The sequence below is a fragment of the Muscardinus avellanarius genome (genome assembly GCF_963383645.1).
Source record: "Muscardinus avellanarius genome assembly, chromosome: 1".
NCBI lineage: Eukaryota > Metazoa > Chordata > Mammalia > Rodentia > Gliridae > Muscardinus > Muscardinus avellanarius.
Window position 1 is genome coordinate 54,289,115 of NC_137786.1, and position 17,149 is coordinate 54,306,263.

General features: G+C 36.0%; 1 protein-coding gene across 1 annotated transcript in view; it reads right to left on the bottom strand.

The window, feature by feature from the left end:
- The window catches only part of ADAMTS6 (ADAM metallopeptidase with thrombospondin type 1 motif 6), a gene marked incomplete at both ends in the record, with an annotated part of 308,213 nt that overhangs the window by 75,082 nt on the left and 215,982 nt on the right, over positions 1-17,149 (bottom strand). The window contains one exon of the mRNA XM_080703170.1: positions 6,591-6,693. Coding sequence (XP_080559296.1) covers positions 6,591-6,693 — 103 coding nt within the window. The remainder of the gene's footprint in view (positions 1-6,590; positions 6,694-17,149) is intronic.

The following is a 17,149-nucleotide window of genomic DNA, read 5'->3' on the forward strand; positions in this document are numbered from 1 at the left end:
CTACAAATTTATAGTAACCCAACTTCATGTTACTGGTATAAAAACAGATACACCGACCAATGGAAAAGAATAGAAAAACAAGAAATTTATCCGTGTACCTACAGCTAGCTGATTCTCAACAAAGGTATCAAGAACATATATCAGAGAAAGGTCAGTCTCTTCAATAAATGGTGCTGGGCAAACAAGATAGATATATTTAGAAGAATAAAATTAAACCCTACATCTCACCATATATAAAAATCAACTCTAAATGGATCAAAGACCTAAATGTAAGACCTAAAACCATGAAGCAACTAGAAGAAGACATGGGGGAAATACTGCAGACCATTGTATAAGCAAAGATAAATTAACAATAATATGAGTTTAAAGTGAGCAAAAGACTTGAATGTCCCTTTATTAATAGAAGACATAAAATACCCAGCAAGTTTATGAAAACATGCTCAATGTTACCAGTTGTCAGGAAAAGACAAGTCAAAACCACAGATACTCCAGTTAGAATGATTATTATGAAAAAGACAAAAAGTAAAAAATGCTGGTGATGATGTGAATAAGAGGACTCATACACTGTGGGAAGGAATCTAAATTAGTACAGCCATTATAGAAAAGAGTATCAAGATTCCACAAAAAGAAAATAAAATGGCCATATAAGCCAACAATTCCATTATATACCCATAAGAAATAAAATTATCATATTATAAAGATACGATACCTGCACATCCATGTTTCTTGCAACACTATTCACAAAAGGCAAGATATGGAATCAATCACAATGTCCATCATTGGATAAATGAATTTTTAAATGTGGTATATATACACAGCACAGTATTATTCAACCATAAAAAGAATGAAATGCTGTCATTTGTAACAACATTGATGGAACTAAAGGACATTGTATTAATTGAAATAAGCCAGCCATAGAGAGACATATGTTGCACATTCTTATTTGTGGAAGAGGAAAAAAAAGTGACATCACATTGAAAAAGTGGTCATTAAGGGTTATGAAGGATAGAGAGGTTGTATAATAGATTCCAAAGTATAGCTATATAGGAGGAATTAGTTATGATGTTCTATAGTCTACCACAATTTATTATATATTATTATTATATATTATTATACATTTCAAAATAAAGAAGAGTTTGAAAGTTCTCTACAAATAGAAATATTTTGATAGAGAGAAATGGTAATTACCATGACTTATCATCATATATTTCTTTATCAAATTATCACACTGTACTTCTTAAGTACAAATGTCATTTGACAATCAAAAATAAAATCAGTAAAATTTAAACTTTGATAGAAAGGAAAAAGATTTGAGCATACAGTATAAAAAGGAAATATATAAATGGCTACTAAGTAAATGAAAACATTTACAACACAATCAATCACCATAAAATGCAAATGAAATCTTTTTTTTTTTTTTTAATTTTTTTTATTGGTGCACTGTATTCATACATCATAGTAGGATACATACTTTTGTAGACATACTTGCACACTTTTCCCAGTCAGCCCCCACCCAATCCCCACCCCATTCTCTCCCTATCCCTCCCTTCCATGCTTGGCTTAGTAGTTGACATCTAGTATTATGGCAATTTATCTAAAATTAAAAATGGTAATCTCACATAACAATTTCATTTGTCTGATACCAAGCTTTTGATGACTTAAAGATGACATTTCAATATTTCTTTTTGCTTTCTTTCTTACCAGAGAATATTTTTTTTCTATTTTTTAGGTGAAACTATCATATATTTGTATATTTATTTTTCAGAAAAAAATCTATCCTAATATGGAATATGGACTCTAGGTACCCAAAACGATCTTGAAAAAGAACAAAGCTAGAAGATATATATTTTCTGATTTCAAACCATATAAAGCTACAATAATTAAAACAGTGTAGTACTATTCTAAAGGCAGATATATAAACCATTGGAGTTAAATAAAAGCCTAGAGCTAAATTCTTCCCTATATTGTCAAGTTATTTTTGACAAGGTTTCCACGAACATTTGGTGGTGGAAATATTAATCTTTTAACTAAATATTGTTGAAACATAATAATTACATGGAAAAGAATAAAATTGGACCCTTACCTAATCCCATATACAAATATTAACTCAAAATAGATAAAAGACCTAAATATAAATCTTAAGACTATAAACTTTTAGAAGAAAATCTGGGTCATTAAACCTCACAACATTGAAATTGGCAGTGATTTCTTGGTTATGATTTCAATGGCACAGGCAACAGAAGCGTATACAAACTCCCTAAAAAATAAAAAAAATATTGTATATCCAAAGACAATGTAAACAGAGTTAACAGTTACTAATAGAATGGGATAAAATATTTCCAATTGCTATATCTGAAGGTATATTAATATTCCAACTAGAAATCCTAAAAATTAACAACAATAAAGGCAAACAATACCCTTTAGAGATAGGTAAAAGACTAACATAAATAATGAATCTCCACAGATAACCAGTCTTAGTTGTCTGTTGGATGGAAAATCTTGTTTCTCTAGTTCTGGTGTGTGTTACCTATTTCTTCTTTGTAGTTAATCTCTTTGAGTATTTTCTCTAGCGCTGGTTTTGAAGACATAAATTCCTTCAGTTTCTGTTTGTCATGGAAGCTTCTTATTTCTCCATCTAATTTGATAGAAAGTTTTGCTGGGTAGGAAATTTTTGGCTGGAAGTTGTTTTCTTTCAGAATTGGGAATATGTTACTCCAAGCCCTTCTGGCTCTCATAACTTGGTTTGGGAAGTCTGGAGTGATTCTAATTGGTTTGCCTCTGAATGTCACTTGGCCCTTTGCTTTTGTTGCCTTTAAGATTTTCTGCTTGGCTTCCACATTGGTCATTTTGACAATTATGTGGCGTGGGGATCCTCTTCTCCGATCCTGTCTAAAGGGAGTTCTATAAGTTTCCTGGACCTGTGTATCAACCTCTTGCTCTATGTCTGGAAAATTTTCTGCTATTACTTCCTTGAAGAGATTGTTGATCCCTTTGGTTTCACTTTCTTTTCCCTCCTCTATTCCAATTATTCTTAGGTTAGCTCTCTTAAAATGGGCCCATATTTCTTCAATATCAGATTCCTGCTGTCGGATATTTTTTCCTAGATTAAAAACTATGCGTTCATTTTTGGAATGATCATCTTCTAAGAGTGAGATTCTGTTCTCCATGTGTTCTAATCGGTTGTTTGTGCTTTGAATTGAGGCCTTTACTTCATTAATTGCATCCTTTATCTCTTTTTGGCTCTCTCTGAGTTCTTTTCGAAGCACCTCTATTATTTCTACAGTTATTTTCCTGATTTGATCTTCTAGAAATCTCTGATTTTCAGTTTTATCAGGTTCTGATGTTGTGGGGTTGTGTGCATTCATTGCTCCAGTATTATTCCTCTTTCCCATGATTTCGGATGTTTGTGCCTTCTCTGGGTTCTTCCCTTGGGTCACTATGACTTCACTTAAGGTGTTCTGGATCTCGAGTCAGTAGTATCTCAGACCCCACTACTCCTTTACTGAGTTTTATCACAGAGTCTCCGACCCAGAGAGTCAATAGAGGCTGCTTTAGACTGTGGGGGGTGCCAGGTTGCACGTTCTCCTATGGTGTGATATCTCTGCCACCGCCCCTCCCCCACTGGGTCAAGTCCCAGGGAGTACAGTACTGGGATTTCTCCTCTGTGGCCCGCAATTTGACTCACTGTTCTTGAGTGCGCAGATGTAGCTGTACTGGCCTCGCTGAATTTGCTGCTGCTGCCGCCGGTGGCAATATGGCGCCGCTGCTACACCCTCGGCTGTGGGGCTGGCGTTTTCTTCTTGGTTTTGATTTCGATTCTGAATCCCTGCAGTGTGTGCTGAGCTCAGCCACTGGGAGCTTTAGACGCTCTCTGCGTGGAGAAATCCCGCCTGGCTGTTCCGCAGTGGCTCACCTCGGCTTGCTGTAGCCGTCCCGTGAATTCGCCGGTTCCGCCGGCAGTATGGTGCTGCTGCCGCGTCTGCTGCGTCCTCGGGCGCGAGGCCGGTGTATCTCCTCTGTGGCTCTGTTCTCAGTCCGCTTTCTCTCTGGAGCTTGGTGATTTTTTGTTTCACTGGTGATGGTGTTTTCTGGCTATGAAAGGCGCTGATTTTGTGGTAATGGAGATTTGTTGTTAGCGGGGCTCTTAAGCCCCGCTTTTCTCGGTCGCCATCTTCCAAATGAAATCTTTATTAAGACACCACTCTACTCTTACCAGAGGAAGACTAAAAATGCCACATATTACTAAGAATGTGGAGTAAATAGAATTTTCATATGTTGTTGGTGGAAAGGTAATATGGTATAATCATCTGGGAAAAAAAAAATCTGGCAGTTTCTTTTAAAACTAAACTCACACCTGCCCTATTGTCCATCAGTTTTGTCCCTAAGTATTTGCCCAAGAGAAATGGAAACATATGTTCACAAAAAGACCTGTACACAAATATTCACAGCGGCTTACGCATGACAGTTAAAACCAAGGAGCAACTCAGGTGTTCATTAAGAGCAAAATGGAAAAATTTGTTACTACAATGGAATACTACTTAGCAACATAAAGGAATGACCTACTTCCACATATGACCATATGACAATGTGGATAGATCTTAAAAACAAGATGCAGGTTCAAGGGCAGCCACAGCAAGTAGACTCTCAGCCACCTAATGAGACCCTGTTTCAAAACAAAAAAATAAAAATTGGGCTGGGAGTATAGCTCAGAGGTAGAATTTCCCTGGGTTCATTAAAGGAGACTTACATGAAAGAGTGAATATCATATAATCTATTTATAGAAAGTTCTGGAACAGGCATAACTAAACACAAAAACAAAAAAGAAGAATGATAGCCTCTTGAGAGGAGTTGGTAGGGTCAGTTATTGACTGCAGAGAACTAGGAAGACTATTATAGACAGAATATTTATGTTTCCTCAAATTCATATGTTGAAATCTTAACCCCATCCTCAATGTGATGGTATTGGAAGGCTGAGCTTGAGGGAGGGGGATAATTAGGTCCTGAGGGTGGAGGCCTAATGAGTGTGACTTATGCCCTCAAAATAGGGAGATCAAAGGGCAATTTCCCTTCCTTCTGCAAGGTAAGGATACAATGAGAAGATGGTCATCTTCAATCTGAAAGGGCCTGTACCTCGAGCTTCTATCCTCTAGAACTGTATTACAAAATATCTGCTGTTCACTTACGATTCTTGGTTGCAGCAATGTGAACTGACAAGAACTATGATAATTTTGGAGGTAATGGTTCTATATCTCAGTAGGGCTTTTACAGGCATGTGCATTTGTCAAAATTCAGGGAAAGTATAGTTAAAATTTGTGTATTTTGGCTGGGTGTGGTGGCACATGCTTTTAATACTAGTACTTGGGAGGCTCTCAGAAACCTAATGAGACCCTATTTCCAAATAAACAAAATTGGGCTGGCGTATTACTCAGAGGTAGAATTCCTTTAGGTTTAATCCTCAGTACAAAAACAATTGTGCATTCCATTGTATACACTATTACCTCAAAAGAAACAAGTAAACAAACAACTGAACTATGGCTAATGGCATGCATGCTGAAGTATTTAGAAGAAAGTATATTAATGACTGTAATTTACTTTGAAATACATAAAAATAGGCTTTATTAAGCTGGGTATGCACTCTTGTAATCCCAGTATTTGGGAGGCTGAAACTGGAGGATCGCAGTTCTGGGACAGCCTCAACTACTACTTAATGAGATCCTTTGCAACTCAGTGAGACCCTGTTTCAAAAAAAAAAAAAAAAAAAAGAATAAAAATAGAGCTTGGGGTGTAACTTGGAGGTAGAATATCCCTGGGTTCTATCCCCAGTACCGCAAAAAAAAAAAAAAAGGCTTTATTAATAAATGAGAGATCAACAGACATGTATAAAGTATAGTAAAATTGTTAATGGTAGAATATTGGTGCTAGATAGATAACTATCACTATAAAATTGTTTTAATATTATTCTATATTGGATAATTTTAAAGGAAAATATTACAAAAACAAACAGTAAAATACATTCAATTCTTCTAAAAGAAAATTTCAACAAAATTTAATTTGTATTTTGAGAGTAAAAAAACTCTTCTGCTTACAGACTGTTAGTACTTGATATCTGCCCCAATTAAGAAGCAAAAATGTTTCCTGACATCTGAAAAAGAATAATCCTCGGTCTTTAACTAAGTAAGGACTCCGATTTTCCTTTCTTCTTTTAAATTGATTTGTATTGGTATTCTTTGTTTTTAGGGTGGTAATTGCAAATATTCACTGATTACAATGAAATTTGCTTCTACCCTGAGGAAGTCTCAAGCAGAACTAATATTATATTCATTTTGATGTGCACATATCTTTTCTAGAAATTTTATACCTTGTTAAATAAAATCAAGTTTTGAAAAGTCATTTCTGACAATTTGTATTAACATATAAACTTTATTACAGGGAAATAAAATCTGAGACCTTTATAATAATACAAGCACTTCCCTGCTTCGAGTTTCAAACACTGATTTTAACTGGAATGTGCATGTGTTTTTATGTATTTATATACTCTTCTATATTTGCAAAGCTCTCAAGCATGAATACTCTGCCAGGTTATACATTACCTCCAGTATAGGGTTTCCAGTTATAATACTTTCCTCGGAAAGGCATATTGTCAAAGTCTGCACACTGTTTCTCTCGAAAATCTCGGGAACCCAAAGGGCATGGCTAAAATAAAATAAAATCATAAATGGTACCATTGTTTCAAAATACCAAACCAAGGGACAAGGTCCCTATAATTTAAATCTGCTGAATGCCATCACACTAGCGCACTACCTTACTTTCTGGCTATAATTCTGGTGTTTGCTTTACCATTTTATAATCAGTATTCTGACTGAAAATTTTGAATTACAATCTTAGATATAGAAGAAACAACTAGTCATTTAAGCAAAGTGTTAGACAGTTTTCATAGGATTTTGCCCTTGATTATATGTTATAATCCACTTTGTCATCAATCCATCAGGTATCTCTTTATCATCACACATAAAAACTAGCTGAAAACACTAAAACAGAAAGTACATTTTGGTAACAATATTTTAGATTCAGGTGCTACACCTACTACCAAACCTTTATTTTAAGGAATTAAGAGGCAAGTTTATAATATAGCACTTGGCATTGTAAATTGTGTTTTGGAGTCTTACTACAATACAGTTATTTACTGACAAAAAAAAAACAACAACAACAACTATATTTTAAGTGTAGAATAAACTGGGCAAAATGCTATGCCTCAAGTTTAAGCACCAACAAAATCAAGGAATTTGGACTTACTAAGATTTACATTTCATATGTTAATGCCACGGGGGGGGCATTAAATTGGTACTAAACAGGTACCTGTGTTTTGAGGGTAGGAAGAATGTTGAGAGGGTGAAAAGAGAATTATTGGATTACAAAATTTTGAGATGTTCCTATTATTTGAAAATTTTAAAGAAAAAAATCTCACATCTATCTAGGTCTAAATACCACATGGATAATCCTACACTAAACCTCCAAGTACACAAAGAATTAAAAGCATGATACCCTACCATGTATGAAAAATATGACTTACAATGACTTTTCTTTAAGAGTTCCGAAACCCTGACTGAGAAAACATTTTCCTCAAATATGAAACAGGATATGTCCTTAGATAAAAATTCTTAATTATGAATGAATAATAAGCATATCACAGGCATCCTTAGAGATTATCTTGAGGACTTACTTGGATCTTTACATTTGCTTTGTATAGTTTTCAGAGGTCAGTACATTATAAATAGTAATTTTATTTTTTAATTTTTTATACTTTTATTGGCACAGTATAGTCTCACAACATAATGTGGTTCATAGGGACTGTGACTATATACACGCACACAGCACTTGGAGTTTTTCCCTGGCTCCTTCTCTACTACCCTCCCTTCCCCAAACAAGATACACTTTAAACCATGAGCAATAATATCGTATGATGTGCCAATATTTGTATGCCCATCATTAGTTTCAATGGAGCATGGTACAAAATTTTACCTCATCAAGTCCAAAGCCCCAGATTTTGAAAGTAGTAATAGCTGGTCTATACTCTATTAAGAGACCTGAATTTTAAAATACTTTAACATATTAAAATATGACATTCCCAATGCCAAACCTAATGACACTTCTTGTCAAATTACTCATCGTACTTGCCTTTAATAAAAATGAAAGGCAACTATTTACCATAAACTATGGAATGCTTCATGCTGGAAGAGTAAATTTAAAGGGTATTTTGTTCCATGGTCTTCCAGTCTTTGGATCTCTAGATCACATGAATGTTTTCCTTTTTTTTAAGCTATTTTCAGGGAATCCCACATAAGAACTAAAGTTGTCGGTGGCTTTGCCACACAGAACGACCACTTTTAAAGAAAGTATCAGTTTAAGACAGACACATAATTTGAACTGCAGGTTCAAATTTTCAATAATCTTTAAGTATCTGTAAAGTACCAACAAGCCAAAAGTGTTTCAGGAAATAGGGCAAAGGCCCTAAGCAAGTGTATTTAGGGTGTTCACAGACAATTATAAAGAACAGAATGGCTTAAGAGAATGAGAGCTGACTTAGGGACCTGATTCCATATTGTTCTGTTTCTAGAATCCACCCATTCTTGCTCTGTTCTAATTTCCATGTTCCCATCACTAAAAACTCTGCATTTGGGTTGATTAGAAATAGTCTTGGTACCAGCAATATGTGCTCATTAAAAAGAATGAGAATGATCAAAGGAAAAAGTATTTTTGAAGAAAAAATGATATAAAATCCATTTTTGTTTTGCTTAAGATCAATGAAGAGGTTAAAGAGTAATGCTTTTAAAATTACTTAAGGATAGTAAATGCTGACCCTATCCAGAAACTGTAACAGAAAATAGCAGGCATAAGCTGTTAACGGAAAGCCTGACAGTTCTTCATTCTCCTGATCAAGAACTAACACTCATCAAGCATCCTCTCCAAAAAATCAAGTGAGCAGGAGGGCCCCACAGAAACCAGAGAGCAAGGCTGGAGCTTTCAGCATCTTTTGGTCTTCTCAGCATTTTTTAAAATTAATATTAACATCTGTATGAGCACCTTTCCCCCATAAATTCTTGTAAATTAACATATTCTATAAACAATCGTATGCTTCCAATTATTCTGATAGTTTAGAAGCATCTCCTTTTGACAAAACTTAACACTTTTTATGGGTAGATTAATCTAAAAAAAGAATAATTCATTGAAACATGAAAGTTACTAACGAGAGAATGCTAAATTTCTGTGGACACATTTTCCAGTGGCATTTCTAGTGGCAATCACCCAGTTTGTCTCCCCAAAATAGGGTGATTTAGGCACATCCAAAGGCTCTTTGTGCCATCTTTCTTTCATCTGCAAACTATACCCTAAATGTCCTTATTTTAAGGAGAAATATGTCAAACACCTTGAAAATGAGGAAAATTTTGAAAATACTGTATTAAGCCTTTTGGGTAAAAAGGAAGCAACGATGGGCTGGAAATGAAACCCATCCTTTTCCTCTTCCTCTCCAGTTCTTGAAGGAAATAGGAAGGCTGGGACAATAAGATGATTTGTACAGCTTCAGGGAAAACTACAAAATAAATGAAGCCTTTTTTTTTTTTTTTTTTTTTTTTTTGCGGATCTGGGGATGGAACCCAGGGCATTTGACCTCAGAGCCACACCCTCTTCCCTACTTTTCTTTTTATTCCTTATTTGGAAACAGTGTCTCACTGAGTTGCAAAGAGCCTCACTAAGTAGCTGAGGCTGTTGGCGAACCAGGATCCTCTGGTCTCAACCTCCCAAATGCTGGGATTACAAGCATGCGCCACCACGCCCAGCTATAAATGACGCTTTTTATGCTTCTTTTCTCTGCTTCTTTTCCTCATTCTGCTGCTTCTTCCTTTTTGTTTTCATATCAAAGGTACTTTTGCTCTCCCCTTACTGCCCTGGATCTGCCTTCAACACTCCCCAAATTTAATTTTCTTTTTCCTCTCTAGAAAAGCCGCATATTAGTAGACAGGAGTGTGACCCTGCCCTGAGTTACTTCATGCTGTGCAGAGCAGCAGCTTCCAGGCTGTTCTCTGCCCTAAGTGGCTCCATTTTGTAAAGCAACAGTTTCCTGTGAGTTACTTCATTTTGGGTAGAAGTGCGAAGGCAGAATGACTTGGCATCGTCTGGGCAAATAGATAACCACCAGATGTTAGACACACAGAACCAATTATGGCTTCCATAAAATTCTGCTCTCCAACTAGAGAATATTATGCTAAGTGAAGTCTCGGGAAGTCAAGTGTCATATGTTTTCTCTCCTATGTAAAAGCTAGAATGAAAATAGAAAACAAAAGGGACTTCAGATAATTGAGGAGAGAGATGAGTAGAATAGTGGGAAATGACTGGGGAAGGGAGGAGGAGACAGGAAAACAAGGCTTAAGGAATGGAACAGTTCTAATAATGTTATGTCCACGTATGAAGGTATCACTATCAATCTCACTAAAAAGTGAGGGAGGGAGGAGGGAAGTGGGGTGGGATCTGACAAAAATACACCGTGAGATATGCATGTGTGAATGTATCACTTTGAATCTTACTTACTATAATGTATAATGACAATGCACCAATAAGAGCATTAAAATAATATAAAATGGCATTCATTCATTCATTCATTTATGGTACTGGGAATTGAACTTCATTTAATTAAAAATTGAAATTTTTAACATCTGGGTATTCTACATTCAAGCTACATCCTTGATCCTTTTTATTTTTATTTGGAAGTAGGGTCCTGCTATGTTGCTGAGGGCTTGGCTAAGTGGCTGAGGCTGGCCTTGAACTTGCAATCCTCCTATCTCAGTTTCCCAAGGACTCAGATTACAGATATGCACCACCACACCCAGATAAAATAGCTTTTAATTTTTAAAAAAAATCTGCCCTCCAAATCAAGTTCCAAAAGTCCAAGCCTATTAGATTATCAATGATGCCAAGTACTCATCTATAATTTCTAGTCTAATGGTAAGACTAAATTTTATCTAGTTTCCTATATGCCTTTAATAAGTGCTCCTGGTTTTTCATTAGCTCCAAGATGAGAAGAGTATTAATTTGTTCTTGCTAAGGCTCTTGTCTTTACCTACTATTCTGGCAAGCAGACCACTGTGTGTGCATATCAAAGAAAGGTTCCTTGTCTTAGCTGCTTTTGAAGACATTCTAGCAGGACCTATAGTGAGATAAGAACAAATTGCCCATCCAATACTTTCTGATGTAAATAAGCATCCTCAGAATCTAGCATCTGAATAGGATGGTTATGTTGCCATTAAGAGTGACAAGCCAGTTTTACAAAGTTTTTAGCAACTGAAGATTTTGTCTTTATAAGGTATCTCTTCTATCTTTATGAATCTCTTGATTTGAAACTAAGGTAAGAGCAATAGGAATTGATAGAACAATGTCCCCTTTCTGCTAGAAATCTCTTCCTACCACTCCTCTACCCTTCTGTGGTAGGCATTCAGTCAGCACTGGGGAGAAATGATGGGTATCTTGTTTCAGTAAGCAACTTTATAAGGCTATTTGGCCTATGTTAGTTCTAGATTTTAATTTTTATCTAATCTAAGTAAAAAGTATTATTAGCCTTGTAGGATCCCAAGCAATTCACCAGGGTAGAGGTCCACATAGGAAGAACATCAAAGCTTCAAAATAGTGAAGTGTTACATTGTGGATGTATCTCCTTTTGCCAGATCCACAAGACACTGAAATCTTAGAACCGAGGTCATTTTTATTCAGGTCATTTCATTAGGAAGCTCAGAGCAAAATTTGTGACCACCTTTTAAAATTAAAAGGTAAGTTAAAAGACCTTGTGATACATATTTAAGATACTGATTCTGTCCCAGCTTTGTATCATTTTCCTTTTCCTCTGATTTTCTAATTTGTTCTGCTTTTCATTTAAACTTTTAATGTAGCACTATAAACTAACAACTCTAATTAGAGAGTCATACTACTAATAATTATTGTATGTAACACTATGAGAACTAATCTGTAATTCATACTACCAACTAGCTATCACAGAATGAGAAGATCAAGACTGGTACATTACATGGGAAATTGACAGGCTATGTGGAGTGAGTTGCAGTGTCCTAAAGGAATTGGAATAGAATCTATCAAATGCACATGATTGGCCTAGGAGCTGCTAGCTCCTAGTTTTTCTATTTTTTATTATAATGTGCACTCTGGGGATAAATTAGAATGCACAGAGCAAATATAGAATCCTGGTACTACTGTTCTTTGACCACCTGACATTATCTTATTCTGGGCACAGATGCGTATTGTTTAAATTTTTTCTTTGTTTTATCCCTATTTAAGTGTCAGGGAAAAAAAACTTTTGTATTACGAGTCAAAAATGCTTATGAATTGTTTTCTAACCATCAAACTGATACTAATAAGTCAGAACATTTTCTCTTGAATTATTTTACAGGGTCAGTAAGTATGACATATATAATATTAGGTTGTATAAAACATACACAAAGACTGGTCTGATATAAGAAAAATGTAGCTTCCTGAATCCTTTAAGTTAAGAGAAGCTCACACATAGCAGACACTTGGGCATCAAGGAAGAGAATCAAAGTTAATTGAAAGTACACAGACTTAATAGCTCTATCATGACCCACTCGATGATAACTGGAAAATGCTGAACTCATGCTTACATTACTTAATCTTATCAACATACCTTTCATATTTATCATGTAATTCCCTGTTCTATAATAGAGGTCTAAATATTAGAAGCTCTTGCTGTAGATATTTTAAATAAAGAAGGTTTTGCTCTAATATGACACATACATTCTTGAAAAATCTCTTTCCACCATATTGCACATTAAAAATAGTAGGCAGCCGAGCATGATAGTGCACTCTTGTAATCCCAGCATTTGGGAGGCTGAGACAGGAGAATCACAGTTGAAAGATGGCCTTAGATACTACTTAGTGAGGCCCTTTGTTACTCAGTGAGACCCTGTTTCAAAATAAAGAATAAAAAATAGGGCTGGGGGTGTAGCTCAGAGGTACTACTACACTCCCATAGGGTGTAGGCTGCTACCTATATTACTAATGATGGAAACAAACCCGGGTTCTATCCCCAGTACCAAATAAATAAATAAATAAATAAATAAATAAATAAATAAAGTAGGCATACAAGAAAAGCAGCTGGAAACTTCCGGGAAGATGGCGACCGAGAAAAGCAGGGCTAAAGAGCCCCGCTAACAACCAATCTCCATTACCACAAAATCAGTGCCTTTCATAGCCAGAAAACACCATCACCAGAGAAACAAAAAAATCACCAGGTTCCAGAGAGGAGAGGGACTCAGAACGGAGCTCAGAGCCACAGAGGAGATACGCCGGCCTCACGCCCGAGGACACGGCAGCAGCGCCTTACTGCTGGTGGCAGCGGGCGAGTTCACCAGATGGCTACGGCTACAGAACAATGCACTCCACAGCCCACTAGGCTCCAGAGAGAAGCCGCAGACAGCGAGCTGAGGGACTCAGAGCAGAGCTCAAAACCAGAGAAGAAATACACCAGCCTCACGGCTGAGGGCATGACAGCAGTGCCATATTGCCACTGGCGGCAGCAACAGCGAATTCACCGAGTCCACTACAGCTACATCTGTGTACTCAACAACAGTGAGTCAAATTGCGGACCCCAGAGGAGAAATCCCAGTACAGCACTCCCAGGGACTTGACCCAGTGGGGGAGTGGTGGTAGCAGAGATATCACACCATAGGAGAACGCCCAACCTGGCACCCCTCCATGGTCTAAAGCAGCCTTGATTGACTCCCTGGGTCTGAGACTCTGTGATAAAACCCAGTAAAGGAGTAGTGGGGACCGAGATACCACAGACTCGAGATCCAGAGCACCTTAAGTGAAGTCATAGTGACCCAAGGAAAGAACCCAGAGAAGGCACAAACTTCTGAAATCATGGGAAAGAGGAATAACAATGGAGCAATGAATGCCCACAACCCCACAACATTAGAACCCGATAAAACAGAAATTCAGAGATTTCTAGAAAATCAAATCAGGAAAATAACTGTAGAAATAATAGAGGTGTTTCGAAAAGAATTCAGAGAGAGCCAAAAAGAGATAAAGGATGCAATTAATGAAGTAAAGGCCTCAATTCAAAATACAAACAACCGATTACACCACATGGAGAATAGAATCTCGCTCTTAGAAGATGATCAATCCAAAAATAAACGCATAGTTTCTAATCTAGAAAAAAATATCCAACAGCAGGAATCTGACACTGAAGAAATATGGGTCAACTTTAAGAGAGCTAACCTAAGAATAATTGGAATAGAGGAGGGAAAAGAAGGTGAAACCAAAGGGATCAACAATCTTTTCAAGGAAGTAACAGCAGAAAATTTTCCAAACATAGATCAAGAGGTTGATACACAGGTCCAGGAAACTTATAGAACTCCCTTTAGACAGGATCGGAGAAGAGGATTCCCATGCCACATAATTGTCAAAATGACCAATGTGAAAGCCAAGCAGAGAATCTTAAAGGCAACAAAAACAAAGGGCCAAGTGACATTCACAGGCAAACCAATTAGAATCACTCCAGACTTCCCAAAACAAGTCATGAGAGCCAGAAGGGCTTGGAGTAACATATTCCAAACTCTGAAAGAAAACAACTTCCAGCCAAAAATTTCCTACCCAGAAAAACTTTCTATCAAATTAGATGGAGAAATAAGAAGCTTCCATGACAAACAGAAACTGAAGGAATTTATGTCTTCAAAACCAGCACTAGAGAAAATACTCAAAGAGATTAACTACAAAGAAGAAATAGGTAACACACACCAGAACCAGAGAAACAAGATTTTCCATCCAACAGACAACTAAGATTGGTTATCTGTGGAGATTCATTATTTATGTTAGTCTTTTACCTATCTCTAAAGGGTATTGTTTGCCTTTATTGTTGTTAATTTTTAGGATTTCTAGTTGGAATATTAATATACCTTCAGATATAGCATTTGGAAATATTTTATCCCATTCTATCAGTAACTTTTAACTCTGTTTACATTATCTTTGGATATATAATTTTTTTTTATTTTTTAGGGAGTTTGTATACTCTTCTGTTGCCTGTGCCATTGAAATCATATCCAAGAAATCACTGCCAATTTCAATGTTGTAAGGTTTTATGACCCAGATTTTCTTCTAAAAGTCTATAGTCTTAAGATTTATATTTAGGTCTTTTATCTATTTTGAGTTAATATTTGTATATGGGATTAGGTAAGGTTCCAATTTTATTCTTTTTCATGTAATTATTATTTTTCAACAATATTTAGTTAAAAGATTATTATTTCCTCCACCAAATGTTCGTGGAAATTTTGTCAAAAATAACTTGACAATATATGGAAGAATTTATCTCTAGGCTTTTATTTAACTCCAATGGTTTATATATCTGCCCTTATAACAGTACTACACTGTTTCAATTATTGTAGCTTTATATGGTTTGAAATCAGAAAATATATATCTTCTAGCTTTCTTCTTTTCGAAATCGTTTTGGGTATCTAGAGTCCATATTCCATATTAGGATAGATTTTTTTTCTGAAAAATAAATATATAAATATATGATAGTTTCACCTAAAAAAAAGAAAAAAATATTCTCTGGTAAGAAAGAAAGCAAAAAGAAATATTGAAATGTTATCTTTATGTTATCAAAAGCTTGGTATCAGACAAATGAAACTGTTATGTGAGATTATCATTTTTAATTTTGGATAAATTGCTATAATACTAGATGTCAACCACTAAGCCAAGCATGGGAAGGAGGGATGGGGAGGGAACGGGGTGGAGATCGGGTGGGAGCTGACTGGGCGATGTGTGCATGTATGTCTACAAAAGTTTTTTTGTATCCCACTATGATGTATGAATACAGTGCACCAATAAAAATTAAAAAAAAAAGAAAAGCAGCTGGAGGCAGACAACTCAAAGAAAGGCTCCTAACAAAAACAATAATGACTCTAATAAATACTATCACAATTTTTTAAAAATATATGGTAAATTACAAACACAGAAATACTTGAGTAAAATATAGGACTTTACCTCTTTTTAAAAATAATTGGAATACATTAGTAAGGAATGCTTGAGGCTGGTAAAATATAGAGGCAAGATGCCAGTTTATGAGAAGCAGGCTGAAACATACAAGGACTTCTATGACAGACAGAATGGGTTAAATTAAACTGAAGAAAGAATGTGGAGTGAGCAGTTAGTACATACAGTACAAATTCTTCTACTGTTCAGCTGTGTTGGTGGAGTCTGACCTCAGCTCTTGCACTACCTTAGTGGCACAAAATAACACAATTAATTATGATCTAATTTGTGTTGCAAAAACAAGGCTGTGACAAAACAGATTACACCATCATCTAGATTACTCCAATAACTAGATTTATGTTGAAAGAAGGGAAATTTTAAACATCCTATCATGCCAACTTACTACTGAGGAGAAGGGGGAGAACATCTCTTGGCACAGGAAGGGAAGGTAGTACAATAATAGGTCTGGTACATAATTAGGTGCTCAGTACATTTTAATGGCAGCAACTTCTGCTACTACTACCACTGTGGCTGCTACTTATACTACTAATGATGGAAATAAAATAACTCTGAGGCAGACACTAGTGGCCTACCAAGTATCCTTTACTCCCTGATTTCTTACTAGGAGGACTCTGAATTTTGCTCAGGAATCTACTTCTCAGGAAAAGTGACCTCATTTTGGGGCAGATCTGGATTAGTCTAAACCCATTACAGTAATTCCATTTCTGTTACTAATGATTTGCTTAAGGGTAGGTATGTAGCCTCCTGGCACAAAAATTATTTTTCTATTGCTTGCTAGAAAAAGAAACCATAAAGGAGGTCTGCTGTGAGAAATAAGAGGAGGATATCTATAGACAACTGTCCTCTTGCTTAAGAAAGAGACACTGGAACAGTTTGTTCAGATCATCAGGGCAAAAGTACTTCAGGTGTTCTAAAGTTCCACTTATCTTTTCATTTTTCCCAAATTGCAGATAACAATATCTGTGGGTGCTCATTCCCTTATATAAAATGGTCTAACATTTGCATATAACCTACTTAGCATACTCCTGTAAACTTTAAATTATTTCTAGATTATAAATAGTGCTTAATGCAAAGTAAATAA